This window comes from Bison bison, unplaced genomic scaffold, assembly GCF_000754665.1.
Source record: "Bison bison bison isolate TAMUID 2011002044 unplaced genomic scaffold, Bison_UMD1.0 scf7180017864043, whole genome shotgun sequence".
Taxonomy (NCBI): domain Eukaryota; kingdom Metazoa; phylum Chordata; class Mammalia; order Artiodactyla; family Bovidae; genus Bison; species Bison bison.
In genome coordinates this window covers 500,428-518,988 of record NW_011494615.1, presented here as the reverse complement: position 1 = coordinate 518,988, position 18,561 = coordinate 500,428, and the positions used below count along the sequence as shown (strand labels likewise).

At 46.0% G+C, this 18,561-nt stretch overlaps 1 protein-coding gene across 2 annotated transcripts; it reads right to left on the bottom strand.

Annotated features, from left to right (window-relative positions):
• Nucleotides 1–12,870: 12,870 nt before the first annotated feature.
• Nucleotides 12,871–17,471, bottom strand: LYZL4 (lysozyme-like 4). 2 transcript variants are annotated; one of them, XM_010835451.1, is made up of 5 exons: nucleotides 17,272–17,471; nucleotides 16,147–16,310; nucleotides 15,893–16,042; nucleotides 15,166–15,244; nucleotides 12,871–13,124 (listed from the first exon to the last, which is right to left on the bottom strand). In XM_010835451.1, exons 2-5 carry the CDS (start codon nucleotides 16,283–16,285, stop codon nucleotides 13,055–13,057), a joined length of 438 nt encoding a protein of 145 aa, XP_010833753.1. In that variant the 5' UTR covers nucleotides 16,286–16,310; nucleotides 17,272–17,471; the 3' UTR covers nucleotides 12,871–13,054. The 2 variants fall into 2 exon arrangements, with proteins under 2 accessions (XP_010833753.1, XP_010833752.1); XM_010835450.1 differs by having other exon boundaries at nucleotides 16,147–16,307; nucleotides 17,272–17,470.
• Nucleotides 17,472–18,561: the final 1,090 nt, after the last annotated feature.

Genomic DNA, 18,561 nt, shown 5'->3' with positions numbered 1-18,561 from the left:
CCTCTTTTAACTTTCATATTTTGTCTTGAAAGAGGAAGCTTCAGATTCTTAAGTCCATATCTGCTTTGGCTGCCTCTGGAACCCAGAGCGAGGCTGTCACCTAGCAACCAGCGCTCTGCATATAGAAACCTAAGTTGTGGCCTGGTCGAGAGAGGAAAATCACCCAGGGGAATGAAAAGTTTTAGCTTTGAGCTCGAGAGCAGCCAGAGGCACAGCATTGAGTGAGAAAGAAGAGCCAAGATTTTTTTCCCAGGAGAACCTCAGATTCAGAGTCCTGATGCAGAGTTGGGGTAGGGGCATGGTTTCAGGGACAACCTCGGGGAGTTTTGCTCCCCATCCTGATGAGTGACTAGAAGCTCGGTGCTTTCGACTTGGGTGCCACAACCCCTGAGTGATCTGAGACAACCCCTGGTGCTCCCCAGTGATCAATACTGGGGGCCACGGGGCTCAATACTTCACTCAAGAATTTGAATATGAAGGCTGCTTCCTGGGGGTTCAGCCTTTCACTTGGGTCTGAGCAGGAATATGTAAAACCACCTGAGGGTCTCCCATACCATGAGGCTTAGGGGATATTAACACTTTCAGGGCATTCCGCAGGAAGTTGGAAAAAGCTGGGGTCACTGAGGTTCTGAGGAGAGTAGGGGGCTCTGGCTGGCTGTCCACCCCCATGTTGTAATTCTGCGGACAAACTGCTCTTATTTAGTAGTTATAGTATCTTTCTTGAAAAACCACCCTCTTCTCCCACACATACGTACTCACATCCCTCATGAATTTCCACCTTCTTATTTTTCCTTCTCTTTCTCCACGGGACTTGCTTTGGCCAATGGAGTATTACTGAACACGACAGGAGCAGAGGTCTTAAATGTCCTTCTGTGGTTTGGCTTACTCTTCTGTTTTCTGTTATGAAAAGACAAGCCCCAGGTAGCCCCAAGTCCAAGGGGAATGAGGAGACATGTATTGCACACCTGAATTTAACTGGAGCCTGAAACAAAGCCATCCCAGCCAACCCCCAGGCCCTGGACAGGAAAAATCAAAGGTTGAGAGTCACTGAGAGTCGAGGACTGTTTGTTAAAGCAGCTTTATTGTGGCACAATCTGACAAATTCATTGCTCATTACTCCTACCATTATTTCCTTCTAGATGTCCTGATTTCTGTATTTTCTGAGACTGGTTGGTCAGTTTTTCCTTCAATTTTGCAAGCTTCGTCACATCCTCCTAATAAATTCTTCTCTTTGCTAAAGTCAGTTAGAATTGATTTCTGTGGCTTGTCACATAGTCCTGACTGGTAGAGCTCATAGGCCAAGTCTCCTCTGCGAAGTTGCCCATTCTTTTGTCTGAATTCAGAAGGTCTCTCACACAATCTGAATGCTTGAATTCAGCCTTTCCCCATTATCCTTTTGTTTTCTGATGGCCTCTGCTGCCTCTAAATGAAAGAGTGTGTGCCCTGATCAATGTCAGGGGCCTTTGCTTTGTCTGGAACATCCTGTTTCATCTCAAAAAAAAAAAAGTCTTATATACCTTTCAGGACTTCAGCCAAGCAGCATGTCTTTTTATAAAGCCCTTCTTGGTTCTCTGGGCATGCCCTTCCCCTCTGCAATACTGGAAGCAGTTACCTCTAGTCTGGAGATTTACCTTTTTCTACGAGCTGCTATGACTTATTCCTCTACCAGGGGGACCTCTTTGAGGCCATCACTCAAGGGGGAGCAGAGAGAGCCCAAGTGGGACACCATTTTATTTACCCTGTCCGAGGATGAAATTGGATCTGGGGTCAGCCACGGGCTAAGCATTATGGGAGAACATTTCATTTTTTTTAATATAAATTTATTTTAATTGGATGCTAATTACTTTACAATATTGTATTGGTTTTGCCATACATCAACATGAATCCACCACAGGTATACACATGTTCCCCATCCTGAACCCCCCTCCCACCTCCCTCCCCGTACCATCCCTCTGGGTCATCCCAGTGCACCAGCCCCAAGCATCCTGTATCATGCATTGAACCTGGACTGGCAATTCGTTTCATATATGATACTATACATGTTTCAATGCCATTCTCCCAAATCATCCCACCCTCTCCCTCTCCCGCAGAGTCCAAAAGACTGTTCTATACATCTGTGTCTCTATTGCTGTCTCGCATACAGGGTTATCGTTACCATCTTTCTAAATTCCATATATATGCGTTAGTATTCTGTATTGGTGTTTTTCTTTCTGGCTTACTTCACTCTGTAAATTTCATCCACCTCATTAGAACTCCACCTCCAGTTTCATCCACCTCATTAGAACTGATTCAAATGGAGAACAGTGTGGCGATTCCTTAAAAAACTGGAAATAGAACTGCCTTATGACCCAGCAATCCCACTAGTAGGCATACACACCTGGGAGAATATTTCAAATGAAGCACCCCACTCTTAAAATTCACTCAACCCTTCCTGCAGCAGTTGAGGGGACTGTGTTGGTCTGTGCTTGTAGCTTCGGGACATGTAACCCATGAAACCAAGGTCCAGAGTGGGGAAGCAAGAAGCCAAAATTCACACAGACGATTAAGGGAAGGGTGGGAATTAGAAGCCCAGACTCCAGATTGTTAGTCCTCTGTTTCTTATAAGAAGTGACAGACCAGAGAGGGTCCAGGCTGGGTTTTTCCACTGGGTCTTCCTACACAGCCTGTTGCTGGGGAGGACATCAGCATCCCTGTGCCAACCTCCATAGACATGAAGGCTGTTTTTCTGTGCCCAGGAGGATTCTCAAAATAATGGTGCTGCCTGCCTGCCTCTGTGGGCTGGAGCCAGCTGTCTTGGTACACTTGGTTCCCAATTTATAATTTCCTGCTCTTTATTTGTGGTGATAATTGGTCTCACAGTAACTGGTCAACCATGCCCACTTCTGTCCTGGTAGCCAAGGTTTAAATAGGCAGGAGAGATGGAAGGAATCAGGTGAGTATCTTGTGATGGGACCCGTGGGACTTTTGGAGCCAGAAAGATGTGAGTTCAAATCCCAGCCCTGCCACTTGCTGACCCTGTGGCCTCATTTTCTCACTTGTAAAGTGGGAGTTTTAACAGCATCCACCCCAGGGAGCTGACATGAGGTGAATATTGTGTCTGACACATAAAGGTGGTCAGTGAGGGTGATGCTTCTCTGTATCATCCTGAGACATCCTGAGACAGAGGGCTGTCTCAGGCTGGGCTCCCTCAGAGCCAAGGAGACTATTTGTGAGGTGGTCTTGGGAAGTATCAGTGTGAGAATGGGGAAGTGAGTCAGAAAAGGGAGTGTTTAATGTGTGGGATACCCCTGTGAGCAATTAGAGTTCAGCCCCTTTGGGACCTCTGGAAAGCAGGTGGAACACACCTCAGCAAGATGGAGTAGTCGTCTACCCTGGTGACCATCCACCATTGGTTGAGGGCTGCTAGGAGCAGGACTTAATTTCCCAGCATTACTTGCTCCTTGTGTCAAGTAGGTTTAAGTAGTCAGAGAAAGGCTTCTTAAAGCAGCAAGTTGCAGTTGCTGGGGACATCATGGACGGGAATGGTTAAAGCAAGACACCCACAGTATCTGCTTTAAGGGCACACAGCTCATCAGGAGAAGTCAGCATACCCGGTCTGAACTTGGTCTAGAAGTAGGACGCAAAACATAAAAGTCAGCACTTCCCTGGCAGTCAAGTGGTTAAGGCTCCATGCTTCCAGTGCAGGGGACAAGGGTTCGATTCCTGTTGGGGGAACTGAGATCCCACATGCCCCACAGTGCAGCCAAAAAAGAAATTTTTTTTTTAAACTTGAAAACCAGAAACTGGTACAGATGGCCCTGGGAGGTGAGGAATGAGTCAGGAATGAGGTGATAGATCGTGGACATTTGTCATAAAGTGTTCTGGAGCCCCAAGTCTTGTGTTCCTGGGCACTGGCCAGGGTGTGAGGCAGATCAGCTTTCTCTCTGCAGGAATGACTTGGGACTATGGTGATTTCCTCATTCTTTTCAAAACATAAGGGTCCCTGTTTCCCACACATGCCCTCATTCGGCACTCACTACCAGCTCTTTAGATTCACCCCAACCATGGAAGCGGGAGATAGCACACATACACGTGTGTGTGTGCACAAGCAAGTCCTGGGAGGACTGCCTGGAAGATTACCACTTGTAAAAGCAGTGATTGCAGACTGAGCTGAGCTGAATAGCACAATAAGAGATGGGCAACATGGAAGAGGTGGACAACAGAATTAAGGAGCCCTATGCCTGAGAAAAGGGCTGAATTCTATGTGAATCCTCCCAAGGAAAAGCCTTGCTGAAAGGCCAGTGGATATCAGTATTTGGAGATGTCTTATGCTGTATAAGTCAAATGTCAGAAATTCCCACTGAGCTTGGATTTGAATGGACTACTTGAGTTCCCTGAGTGCTTTGCAGATAGAATTACCAAAAAGTGCTAGGCTTTGTGACTTCCAAATATACGTATAATGAAATGAGAAAGTAACGTTAAAATGCCTCTCCAGTATCATGGAAAAATCACCCAGGAAAAGAGCTTTTAGAACACAAGTTTAATTAGCACTTTCCTCAGAGTTTATAAATATATGTACTGATAATAATCATGATCATTATCATCAGTGATAATGATCTCTATTGCTATTTTAGCAAGCACCATTTCTTGAGAATCTCCCATGTGCCAGTTATCTTGATTTTTATATCTTATTGTGTTGAAGCCTCATAAGAATTCAGATATAAGGAAGTAAAGACACCAAGAGGTTAATTGACTTGCTCAAGGCTGCACAGCGCATTAAGAGAGAGGTCTGCGATTCAGCACCAGACTTCTCAGGTTCCAAAGCCTGCTCTTTAAATTCTTCACTCCATGTACAAGGTGGTATATTTGAAATTGATTTCCTTTTAGTAGTAAAATTATATTCTTGTGACGATTGAGGTCATTTCTTGACCTCTTTATCTACTCTTTAGAATAATCAGAATTTGCAGAATCTCCACAGCCACATGGAAACCATTGTTTTAATTCAAATTCCAGACTTGGTGATGGTTCCATGTCCACTAACTGACAAGACTACAAGTTTAGAGACTAGATCCACCATGCAAGTTTGCTTACACTGGTGTGCACGTGTGTGTGTGTGTGTGTGTGTGTGGTGTGTGTGTGTGTGTGTGTGGTGTGTGTGTGTGTGTGTGTTAGTCAGTCATGTCTGACTTTTTGCAACCCTATGGATTATAACCCACCAGGCTCCTCTGTCCATGGAATTCTCCAGGCAAGAATACTGGAGTGGGTTGCCATTCCCTTTTCCAGGGGATCTTCCCTACCCAGGGATTGAACCCAGGTCTCCTGCACTGCAGGCAGATTCTTTACCATCTGAGCCACCAGGAAAGCCCTACATTGGCCTACAAATTACTTTTAAAAGTAATTTGAAGTTACACTTATGCTAGGGAGATTTGATATCAAAATCAAGATTCCCAGCTCCTTTTGAATAATCAGAGGATCTACAATACTGATGGCAGCTCCCCTTTCTACTTACCACAGTACCTCACCCATCTCTAATGCCTCCCTGTCCTAGATGCCAAGTAACAGGAGCCAGGTAGCAACACACTTTGCACTGTTTTTTCTTAGAGTAAGTTAGATTTTTCTAATCCCTTTACCCCCTCAATTGTTTTCTCACCTTCCCAGTCTTTGTAGGCATTTCAGGTTTTGACACTTAAAAAGCAACTTCTTTAGATGAATTCAATGGAATTTTTATTTGATACTCTCTCTTATCCATTTAAAAATTAAAATACAAATTTATCTTTAACTGTTCTTAAAAAGAAGAAAATCAGTTTCCCCAATTCAGTTCTGGAAACCATCCTTGGGTTTTCTGTCCTCTCTCCTGCGGTCTTATCCTGCTGAATAACACAAAGACACCAACTCATGCTCTAACCAGCCTTTTTAACGTTGTGAATCTCACATTTGTTACTGTGACCTCAGACAACTTCCTCGACTTCCCTAGCCTCTGCTTCCTTATCTGGAAAAGGACTTCAGGTCACTTAACCTGGGCAGTTTGCCAAAAGCCAAGCGAAATGTTCACTTTGCCCAAAATACTAAGAGCCGGCCTGCCAAATAAGTGATTCACCAAATCACTCGATTCTTTGAAGGATCCTGTTTTTGTTGATCAACTCTCATCTGGTCCCCATAACAGGATTTTATGGGATATTTAGCTCTTGTCTTCCAGGCTCTCTGCTGCTGCAACTGGAGATTGAAGCACCAAGCGGGGGAGGGGATTAAAGGAGAGAAAGAGGAGTAAAGAGAGGCAGGCTGGGGTGAGGTCTGGGGAATATATAAGGAGAATACGTTCACGAGACTGTGCTCTTTATTATGAAGACTCTCATAAATACGTTACCCGTATGAATAAGAAAGCATGAATGAAGAATATGCTCATAAGAAGTCTCCTTATTAAAGAATATATTACTCTCCCTTCCCTCCATCTTCCCTCTCTCCACCCTTAGGCTCCGACAGCAGCAGCAGCAGCAGGAAATGGGAGCAAGGACGCGCTGAATGCTCCTTTTAAATGCTGCTATAAAGACAAAATGAAAACTTCAATTAAAACGAAATGATTAAACAAAACAAGCGAATTTATCAACGTTGCCATTCAGCCTATTGGGAAATATACTGGGACTTTCCTCATAGGAACACTGGGAAATTAAATGAGGTGATGATTCTGAGGTCCATAGCACAGCCCCTCCGTACACGGGGACTGTTTTCACGCTACTCAGGATGGTGCCACTGCCCAGCCTGCCACCAAATTTCTAACTTGAGTCAACCTTAACTCCTCCCTCCTGCCCACTCTCAAGGCCCATCCAAACCAAATTCTATCTGCAGATGACTAAAAGAGACCCCCTAGGAACCTCCCTGGTGGTCCAGTGGTTTAGACTCCAGGCTTCCACTGCAGTGGGGCATGCATTTCAATCCCTGGTCAGGGAACTAAGATCCCACATGCCTCAGCAAGTGTTAGTCGCTCAGTTGTGTCCGACTCTTTGCAACCCCATGAGCTGAAGCCCACAAAGTTCCTGTGTCCATGGGATTTTCCAGGTAAGGATACTGGAGTGTGTTGCCTTTTTCTTCTCCAGGGGATCTTCCCCACCCAGAGATCAAACCCAAGTCTCCTGCACTGCAGGCAGATTCTTTACCAACTGAGTTACGCTATGAGGAAGCCCACATGCCTCATAGTGCAGTCGGAAAAAAAAAAAAAAAAAAGAGAGACCCAAGAGTGTGGAAAGGAAGGAATTAAGCATGTCCTGAGAGTTACACCAGAAAATCAGCTCGAGACCCAGTAAACAGAAGTGCAGAGGCCTCAGGCCCACAGTGGAGTCACCCCTTTGTGGGGAGAATGGGTCCCTCGGTGAAGGTTGATAGACCAGGGAAGCCTGAAGGAGAGGCAGAAGTTGCATGTTTGTGGGGCCTGCCCAACCTCTGCCCAAGAAAGAGCCTGGAACGATTAATATCTCGCTTTCTGAGTTCATGTTCACCAAGGCACCAGTGAATAACCTGGCTTCCTGAGGAGCAATGCCTCCAGAGACAGAATGTTCTCCCCTCACTGCTATCAACCTCTAGGCTGCTTGAAATTAGTAAATTTCATTCTGGTTTGTTCTCAGCTCCCTCACTGGTCATGTTTATTCAAGCAATAATAACTTCTGGGATGTAAAAGATGGAATTTCTGAGCTTATGTGGCTGATGATCAGAACCAGATGAATGACTCATTCTCAGGGGTCAGTGTCCCCTGGTGGGAGACTCTCTGGGCAGGACAGGGACTCCACTGTGGGTCCACTGTGATTGAGGGCTCTTCCTACTGGCAGCCCCCTCTGCCTCAGCAAGACATCAGGTCTGGGGCAGGAGGTAGGACTCAGTTTTGCTGCAAAACAGAATCACGTTTGAAGTTCCCCTGCAAGGCACCAGCAAATTTTGCTCTTGATCAGGACTTATGGCCCTTCCTGATAGTGTTGGAGAGGAAGGGGGAAAGTTCTTCCCCCTATTAGCCTTAAAATCTAATTGAGGAAAATTCTGTTGCCTAGACAATGGCATATTAAAGTGTTTAGCAAAAGCAAGAATTTATAAGAAATTCTCTCTGACCTATAAGAACTAGGGAACTTAATAAATCTTCCAGAATTTTTTGCCACAATTACGATATATCATGCTCAGAAATTGCATTAGTATGGAGATGAGATGGGCAGAGGACTGTGGGCTCCTGGAACAGTAGGACAACACTCCAGAGCCTTCTGGCCTCTTGAGGTAATGAGTATATCTCTTGAGTAGCCACCCAAGAGAAGGAAACAAGGAAGGGAGATGAGGTACGTATTGTGCATATTGATGACCTACTTTGTGCAGACACAGAGCTGGGAACCTTGACTATATAATAGCATCTCTTTGAACCTTCACTGCTATAAACCATCTGCTGTTTTGTTTCTTGGTTTTGGTTTTTGGAGTTTTTTTTTTTTAATTCTCCATTGGGTTAAGTTTCTTAGGATGCATATGAGACAAGCCTATTCTGGCTATCTTAAAAAGCAGTACACGCTATATTCATGCTTCCCCAATGTGGTAAAGAATCTGCCTGCAATACAGGAGACACAAAAGACTGATTCGATCCCTGGGTCAGGAAGAGCCCCTGGAGGAGGAAATGGCAACCCATTCCAGTATTCTTGCCTGAAAAACCCTGTGGATAGAGGAGCCTGGTGGGCTACAGACCAAAGGGTCATGAAGAGTTGAACACAACTGAGTGACAGAGTACTCACTGTGTAAGTACTTCTGGATCCCACAGAGTAAAAAGGAACAGCCAACCAAAGGCTGGAGACAGGTAGGAGCCAGGGGCAGGTATGTGGACTCAGCAGTAGGTTTGCTGATGACCTCTTTAGTGAACTGGCTTGTCCATGACTCAGCAACCCAAGGTCCAGCCCCTCAGTTCAAGGACAGAGAATATGATGGACGTTATCAAAATTGGATTCTCCCCTATATCTCTCAGGGATGGTGAAGAGGGTGAGGACATGTGGTGTAGACAAAACCTATGAAGGCTCATCCACGCCAGATTTGTGAGCTGTTGTTCCCGGAGATGCAGTAGTGGCAAGGTCTCCCAAGACCAACTCCTGGCGTGGTGCTCTCAAAGCCACTGGCAATGAGCAGTCATCTCTTTCACAGTAATGTCTATTTTGCTCTTTATATTATGAGCTTATAGAGTGATATAAAAATTAATAATCAAAAGAAACAAAGTGGACTTCCCTGATGGCACAGTGGATAAGAATTTGCCTGCCAATTCAGGCGACATGGGTTCAATCCCTGGTCTGGGACGAACCCACATATCACAGAACAACTAAGCCCACGCACCACAACTTTTGAACCTGTGTGCCTCGAGCCTGTGTTCTCAACAAGAGAAGCCACTGCAATGAGAATTCCGCACACCACGACTAGAGAGTAGCCCCCACTCACTGCAGTTAGAGAAAGTCTGCACAAAGCAACAAAGACACACGAACACAATTCTGTAAAGCAATTATCCTTCATTTAAAAATAAACAAAGATGCAGCACAACCAAAAATAAACACATAAATAGAAGAAACAAAGTACATTAGAATTTTTTGCTACAATAAGTACTTAACAAATTAACCAAATAAAATCAGACCTCTGAGGATTTGTACAATCCTTTTTGTCTCTTTTCTTTATATTAACTTTTATTGGAGTATAGTTGCTTTACAATGTTGTGTTAGTTTCCACTGTACAGCAAAGTGAATCAGTTATCTGTATACATATATCCCATCTTTTTTGGGTTTCCTTTCCATGTGGGTCACCACAGAGCATTGAGTAGAGTTCCCTATGCTGTATAGTAGGTCCTCATTAGTTATCTGCTTTATACATAACAGTGTATCTATGTCAGTCCCAATCTCCCAACTCGTCCCACCCTCCCACTTCCCCCTTGTTGTAGTAAATAAATCTCCCACGGAGGCATCATGAGCAACACCCCTGCTTCTCTGTTATTCCTGAAGTTGGAGGAGCTGGGGGCCTGGGAGATACCTGTACCAATAGGGTTTCAGATGCAGGTTTGGCTTCTCCACTGAGCTACATTTGCAGACATTTAGAAGGCAGAATGGAGGTAATAGACATTCCCCATCTCATAGAAACTGGTGCGCATCAATATTTCCCAGGCCAGAAAGGGCATGGCCCAGGAATCAGCATTTTAACAGCCAGTGCAGGTGATTTTCATGGTGACACAAGTATGGAAACATTACAAGTCACCACACTGCCTTCTTTACTGATTTTTCTGTAGTTGAGAAAGTTACTTCATCTCCTGGGGCCTCAATTTCAAGCCTCTGAGCACTCTGACAGTGACCCATTGTTTTGTGCCAGTTGCCTAAAGCTTCTTCAATACCAAGTCTTTCATTCAAAAACTGGAGACTTGATTTTCCAGCTAATTAATGGGATGGAAAATGAACACTGATACAGTACCAGAGTTTGGAGGGGCTGTGTGAGGAAGTGATAGGTTTTGAGAGGATACCCATTACATCCCCATCATCTACCAGGCTGGAGTAAAGTCAAGTTTTTTAGCCCCTCCAAACCCCAATTTCCCCACCTGTGATATAGTTATGATTCATATTTGCCTTGTATGGTTTTGCAAGTTCTGAAAATATTGCATGTAAAGGCCTCAGTATATTATTTTATAAAACTGGAGTTCATATGGTAGCTGCTAGTGATAGAAGTAACAGTAACAGGAGTCTTTTTGTTTGTTTGTTTGGTTAATATTTATTTTTACTTATTTATTTGGCCATGCTGGGTCTTAGCTGCAGCAGAATCTAGTTCCCGGATCAGGAATGGAACCCAGGCCCCCTTACATTGGAAGTGCAGAGTCTTTGCCACTGACCACATCAGGGAGACCCCAGGAGTCATTGTTCACAAGATTTTTAAAATCTAGCTTTGATCATTCTGTAAATCAGACAGGGAGGGCGGCTTCCCTGGTGGCTCAGTGGTGCAGAATCCACCTGCCAATGCAGGAGATATGAGTCCAATCCCTGGTCTGGAAAGATCCCACATGCCACAGAGCAGCTAAGCCTGTGTACCACAACTATTGAGCCTGTACTCTCGGACCTGGGAGCCGCAGCTTCTGAAGCCCCCATGCCCTACAGCCTGTGCTCAGCCTGTGCTCCACAAGAGAAGCTACGGCTATGAGAAGCCTGTGCACTGCAATGAAGAGTAGCCCTGGCTCGCCACAACTAGAGAAAAACCTGTGCAGCAATGAAGACCCAGCACAACCATAAATAAATGAATAAACCAGACAGCGAGATCTTGCCCCAGGATGAGAGCTCATTGTAATGCTTGTTACCAGTGGCTTTGAGAGCCTCACACCAGGAGACAGCGTTGGGAAACCCTAGAGAAGGCAGTCTGATCGATACACTAACATTTGCTTTGTCCTCAAGCCTCACGCCCATGTTGACACAAGTGGCCATTAGAGGATGATGACGAGCCATGGCAGAAGTAATGGGCTGGAAGGAGGCGGCAGCCCAATGGATGTGGCTCTTGAGGAGATAGTTTTAATCAATTGTAGGTGGTCATTAATGTCTGGGTTAAAGTTGGGTTGAAATCAGGTGCATTATCGCATGCAGCCCCACCCTTGGAGACGGTGTGTGTCCCCAGCTCAATGAGGAGCTCTCACGGTCTCCAAAGCTTCTCAGTGACCTCAACAGCAAGGGAGGCTGCCAGCAGGAATTTCACTGTATGATTCGTGCTGTGTGGGCAGGAACTGTCAAACACCCTTTTCCCTGGAGGTGGGGGAAGCCATACAAAACCAACTGATTAAGCTGATCAGTCAAAGCTGAGATTAAGGAGAAGTTCTGCCTCTGAAATTCTCACTTGCAGCTCTTTCTTCGGCTTTTTGAAAGAGACCAGGATGCAAACAAAACGAAGGGCTGACTTGCTCTCAGTGTTGCCTGACTTTCAGGTGGCCATGATTCAGTCACATCATTTTGTTTTGTTCTTGTATAGACCGAACGGAGTAACAAGAGCGGGTATAAACAGTCGTGTGTAAACTACATTATAGTTTGTCCACTAAGTGAAGATCATGCAGTTGTTAAAAACAGTGCTGGGATCCCCGTCTAAATCATGGAAATATTGTAGTTGTTCAGTCACTCAGTCGTGTCCAACTCTTTGCTACTCCATGAACTGCAGCATGCCAGGCTTCCCTGTCCTTCACCAGCTCCTGGAGTTTGCTCAAACTCATGTTCGTTGAGTTGGTGATGCCATCCAACTATCTCATCCTCTGTCATTCCCTTATCCTCCTGCCTTCAATTTTGGAAATGTTAGACCACAAATATGAAGTGAAAAAAAGCAAGATACAGAACTGTGTACACAGTAGGAGTTCAAGCTTATATGGAAAAAAATATGACCACATCCACCCCCAAGTAGGAAAGGGCATATGAACAGACTAACACTAACCATCCTTATTGCACGGTACCCTCAACTGTGTCTACATAACAGTAATGAAAACTTCTGCTTCCAGTGGGGGGATGATGAGCATTTTTAATTTCCTTCTTTATGACTCTGTACTCTCCAAGTTTTACCTATTAAATGTATGTTGTTTAATTTTAAAAGTGCAAGAAGGGACTTCCCTGTGGCTAAGACTCCACACTCCCCATACAGGGGGCCAAATTCGATCCCCAGTCAGGAAACTAAGATCCCGCATGTCACAGGGTGTGGTCAAAATAAATAAAACTAGTTTTAAATTAAAAAATTGTACCATCATCTCCCTACTTGGGAAGCAGCAGTTAGTGTTGGGGTGGGGGGGCAGTCCTTCACCTGAGATTAAGGAATAAGGAACAATAAGGAAGCATGCTAATGGTGAATAATGATGTCCACCATAACAATCACAGTACAATAAGACAAGCAGAGCCCTTTGGGCCAGGTTGAATAACTAGCAGTTTATTCTGCATCCTGCATCCCCAAACGAAGCAAACTTTTGCCGTCTTCCCTCTGGAGCATCCAGCAGTGGGATAATCAACAGGATAAGTAAAGGCAGTGAAGCAGGAAAGCATCTCCACTAGGAAGATGCCAGCGGCAAGTATGGCGAGGGCTTTCCCAGCAACTACAGCTTGCATCCGTCCAGCCACCGTGCCAGAGTGTCAGAATGCTGGCAGTTGAGAGTCCAAGAGGGCCTACAGGGAGGAAGACCGGGGAGAGTGAACCAGAGGGGGCTCCCTATATTGCAGCTCAGCCCCCGCCTGCCCATTTACACCCCTTGCCTGATGCCTGGAGCATTTGAGTGGGCACAGTTCTGAAGGCTTTTGTGCATCCCAAGTACGTCTCTCTCCATGGTTCCTCAACTCTCGCAGGCGTGAACACGAGTGCTCCCTCCATCCGCTATACAACACCCCCTTTCTCATAAACCCCACACTGTGAGATGGGGAGGCTGAGCTGTGAACTGTGAAATCCTTCTCCAGTCCTGCAAGGCATTTTTAACTTCCCTGAAGGGAGCATCGGAGAAGTTCTGTGACATATGTGGTGAGTACTTGGCAGATTCTAGTTCTGAAATGGGAACTCCTGTACCCGAGCCAGGGCCACCTTTCCATGCACCTGTCTCACCCTTCACCTTCCAAAATTCCTTCCAGCTCCTCAACCTTCAACCCTAAGTCAGCTGGACTGAGTTTCTCTACCCTTTTCCCCAGGTGTCTGTAAACATGACCCTGCCTATTTCCAGCCCCTTGGCCAGCTTCCAGACCCCACGTCCTCCTCTCTTATCCCAGAAGCTGTTGGAGTCACCAGGCCAGCTGCAGACCGTTAGACATCCTGTTAGTTCATCTCATCCCTTGGTCAGGTATGAGGTTCCATGGTAGGTTGTCCCACAGTTGGAACAGGGGCTGGGGTCCCCTGGCCCCTCGTGGCTGCAAAGAGCAGGGAGAGCATGCAGAGACATATTTGCAGAAATCACAGCACCCTCCTTAGCCCTGAGCAGGCACTGTAGATGGGACTCCTGAGGACGATGAGGAGGAAGGAGGGGTGGCCTGGGTCTTCTCCCATCCTGTCCACACCAGCTTCACAGAGCAGCCTGATCTGAGCTTTGGAAAAGCCACCGCAGCTTATTAACTTAACAAGAGCTCACTCCACTGGGAATTCTGAGGACGTGAGAAGCCTTGATCAGCCTGGCCCAACACGTTTCTACTTAGTGCCACACAACAAAGATGATTTTATCTCATTAGTGCTTACCCTAGGGGGCCAGCCAAGCTTCCAAATTAACTGGAAAGTCAAGACTATGTATGAAAGATATTTCAAACACTCAGAAGACAGTTAACATTAACAAGAGGATTCCCTCTTTAAAATGCAATCTATTAGTGAGAAAACGGGTTAAGGCATAAGTGATGTCAAGACTACCGACTAGCATTTGAAAAATACGAATCTGGATTCCCTATCTCACTTTTCATATCAACGTAAGTTTCAAGAAGGACCAACACTTAAGTATTTTTTAAAAATGACAATTCTATTTTATGATTTATTTAACAAAAACTTAATATAGGTTATTTTGCTCCGGGCACTGTTCCAGCAGAGAGAAAAACATGGTTTGATTTCTTTACAATCTTTCATCTTAATCTTGGCTCCATCTTGGTTGCTAACTAGGAAATGTATGAGACATGTAAAAGCAACACTGTAAACCCTATAAACCCTGTAAAGGTGGGGACTCAGTTTCATTTGCTCAGGTATAACCTACATGCCTGGCTTAGTGCCTTGTATGGGATGCTGCTGCTGCTGCTGCTAAGTCGCTTCAGTCGTGTCCGACTCTGTGCAACCCCATAGACGGCAGCCCACCAGGCTCCTCTGTCCCTAGAATTCTCCAGGCAAGAATACTGGAGTGGGTTGCCATTTCCTTCTCCATGTGTTCTCTAGGACATAAGCAATATGATGGGTTTCCCTGGTGGCTCAGTGGTAAAGAATCTGCCTGCAATGCAGGAGACCACCTGCACTGCTGGATATGTGGGTTTGATACCTGGGTTGGGAAGATTCCCCTGAAGAAGGAAATGGCAACCCACTCCAGTATTCTCACATGGGAAATCCCATGGACAGAGGAGCCTAGTGAGCTACGGTCTATGGGGCCACAAAGATTTGGACACAACTTAGCGACTAAACCACCACCACCACCCATCTAAAGTCACAAACTAATGGGACCTGATGTGTGGGTGAAAGTCAGGAACACAGGCTACTTACCATGCTCCCATCCCTCTTTTTCCTTTTACAATTGTCTTGGCACATTCGATTGTCTTCTTTAAATCTGGATTCAGTAAAGCTGTGAAGAAAATGAAGTGGAATGATACCACGTCACCATTCGGCAGCTAAGTCAGAGTGATGTCAAGGGAGCTACCAGGAGTTCACGTTAGAGAGGGGTTTTTTCCTTTTTTTACATTTTATCTAGTAGGAGGGTTTTTTCAGGGTATTTATTCTACCATATTTTCATCACAACACCCCGTACCACCTCTACTACAGACAGTTGCATGTTTCTGCCATTGGATTCTGGAGATAAACACACATCATCTTCTTGTGAGGTATACATTACAGGCCTGTCTTCTCCCAGTGATCACTTCCGCCTGTCAAAGTGGCAGCCTCTGCTCCCCCTGAGGAAGAGTGTCAGTCATACTAGCTGCCTGGTCTCACCCCTCATGCTCCTCCCTGCCTCCTCCTCTGCCCATCTGGACATGAGTCTCCCTTGCTGCATCCCAGGCCACCAAGCCCACAGCTTTCTCTCCCTGTGGACTCTGGGCAGTGCGGCATAGCCTCCTGCGACCCCACTCTGGATCTGGTTCAGCCCAGCCTTCACCAGGCCCTCCTCCTTTCAGCTCCAAACTTGTAAACTCTGGTCACTGGGAAAGCAGCCCTCTGAGCTCAACGTGGCTGCCCTCCACCCTCCACAGCCCCCAGCATGGAAGGAGGGACCTACCAGAGCAAGACATACGGCAGCGGTTCCTGCCGTGGTCACACCAGTCATGGTTGCGGATCTGAAAGAGGCCGTAGCCAATGAAGTCACTGCGCGAGTTTTCATAGACAGCCATAGGGTTGAACTTGCTCTCAAAATAAGCCAGGCACACCCCTAAGATGGAACAGACAGGGTGTGGCTCAGAGGAGCACTGGGGAAGCCTGGAAAGGAGCTAGTGGTTAAAGAGGTGAGGAGGAGGCTTGAGAGGGGCCACTCACAGTTTTCAAGGCTGTAGCCCTCAAAATCACTCAGGCCTCCTTCATGGAGCTTCTTAGCTACCACGCAGCGCCCCAGAACTGCAGTGTCACTTGGAACCACCAGGTACCCAATGAGAGACAGCACCACAGACGCCTTCATCTTCCCAAGCTCAGGGTGCTGGCTGCTAGGTGAGAGGATGGAGTCACAAATAATCCCCACTGAGACCGCAGGGACCCTGGCAGAAGAGAAGGGTGCTGTGGGTCTGGGGGTATACAACTCAGTATGTTCAGAAAAGGGAGAGGCCTTCCTGACTTAACCATAATACTTAGTTCATCAGAGTCCCGCCATGACTAGCACAATGGCCACTGTCATATTGGATTATTCCACGACTGCTTTTTATCCTGGAATACAAATTCTGAGCTGTGGCCTTAACCTTTATCCTGTCTTGACCCCAGATTTTCTACAAACAAAACTCCAGGGACCTTGTCTCTTGTCCTCACAGGGAGACCTGGTCCAGTCCAGACATGCCACTGATTCACTGGAAATGGCAGAGAAGTCCCTTAGCCTCAGAGAGCCTCTCCTTTCACACCTCTTTCCCCCTCGTTCACCTTCACACCGTCACATTCACCTTGCACGTTTCCTTTCTCTGTACATGCCCATCTCATCTCTACCACAGGTCCTTCATCTGCTCTTCACCCAACCACCACAGAGCCTGCCCTTTCCTGTTCACAGTCTCAGCTCAAACAAGCTCACCAACTCAAATAGGATCATCTGCCCACTGCCCTATCACAGAAAATAGCTTTCGTTTTCTTCGTAATATATGTAAATTTCAGAAAGGTCCTTGTTCATTTATTCATTCATTTGTCTACCTCCCCTGTCAGAGTATAAGCGGCAGGCATGCAGAAACTTGGCCTGTCTTGTTCTCTGCTTTATCCTCAGAACTCAGAACAGACCTTGGGACACAGTAGGTCCACAGTGAATCTTTGATGAGTGAATGAATGAATGAATGAATGAATGAATAAAAACCTCCTCTTCCCAACAGAACTGTCATCAGATGAGCAGTAAGTGAATTTGCTGATAAGCATCTCCTGCAGCCAGGGATCAATCTGCCTGTCCCAGTTCCTGCCCAAGATACCCTCACTCACCCTTCTTCCGAGGCCCTTGGTGCCTCCTCAGAGGAAGGGGAGAGCAGCCACTGTGGCAGCCTTTCCCTTATTGCAGGAGAGTTGCTCTATCTACACTCTGTTCTCTGGACTTTTCACTGCCTTGATAATCCATTTGCCTTCACTCAAAAGCTTCCAAACCGTAAGTCCTTCTTCCTGACCTGCTTTTCTAGAATCTTTTCTATGACATCAGTTGCTATGCACCAGAATATTCCGACACAGGGATCAGTTGGTCACCAACGCATTTGTATTAGTTTTCTATTGCTGCTATAACAAGTTATCTTCAGCTTAGCAGCTTAAATAACACAAGTGTATTATCTCGAAGTTCTATAGGTCAGAAGTCTAACAGGGCTCACCAGGCTGAAAGCAAAGTGTTGGCAATATTGTTCTCCTTCCTAGGGGACCTAAAGGGGATCCATTCCCTTGCTCATCTGGGTGGCTGGCAGACTACAGTCCTTGTAGCTGTAGCACTGAGATCTCTGTTTCCTTGCTGGCTATCAGCTGAGGGTCATTTCCAGCTGCTAGGGGCCATCTGCCTTTCTAGGCTCTACCTCTTTCTTCTATCTTCAAAGATGGCAAGGGTGGTTGAAAACCCTCTTTCACGTTGAATCTCACTTGTCTCCCCTTCCACTGTTGTATCTCATGGACTCACTTTCTGCTTCCTCTCCCACTTTTTTTTTTTTTTTTTTTGAGGCTTTACAATGCTGTGATGGTCTCTGCTGTACATCAGCATGAATTAGTCATAATTATTTATATATATCCCCTCACTCTTGAGACCCCCCACCCCAATTCCACCCCTCTAGGCCGTCACAGAGTACCAGGCCGGGCTCCCTGTGTTGTACAGCAGCTTCCCACTAGCTATCCATTCTACACGTGCTAGTGTGTGTAGATACACTTTTAAGGGCTTCGTAGGTGGCGCAGTGGTAAAGAATCTGCCTGCCATTGTAGGTGACACTGGACATGCAAGTATATGTCAATGATACTTTCTCAGTTTCTTTTAGCCTGTCCTTCCCCTGCTGTGTCCACTTTTAAGGCTACATGTGATTGCATTGGTTCACCCAGACTCTTCAGGATAATCTCTCCATTTACATCATTTGGAGTTACCCACAAACAAGGCTTCTGCCAGGGGGCCTGGACTGGAGGCATGAGGGTTATGGTCATTTCTACTATGAGACATCCACCTTCTGCTTCTGGGAGCATTTCCAAGGGAGCAACTCTAGCTGGTCCCTGGGATCCCTGAAAGCTCTGATGCTATAATCCCTCTCCAAGGGA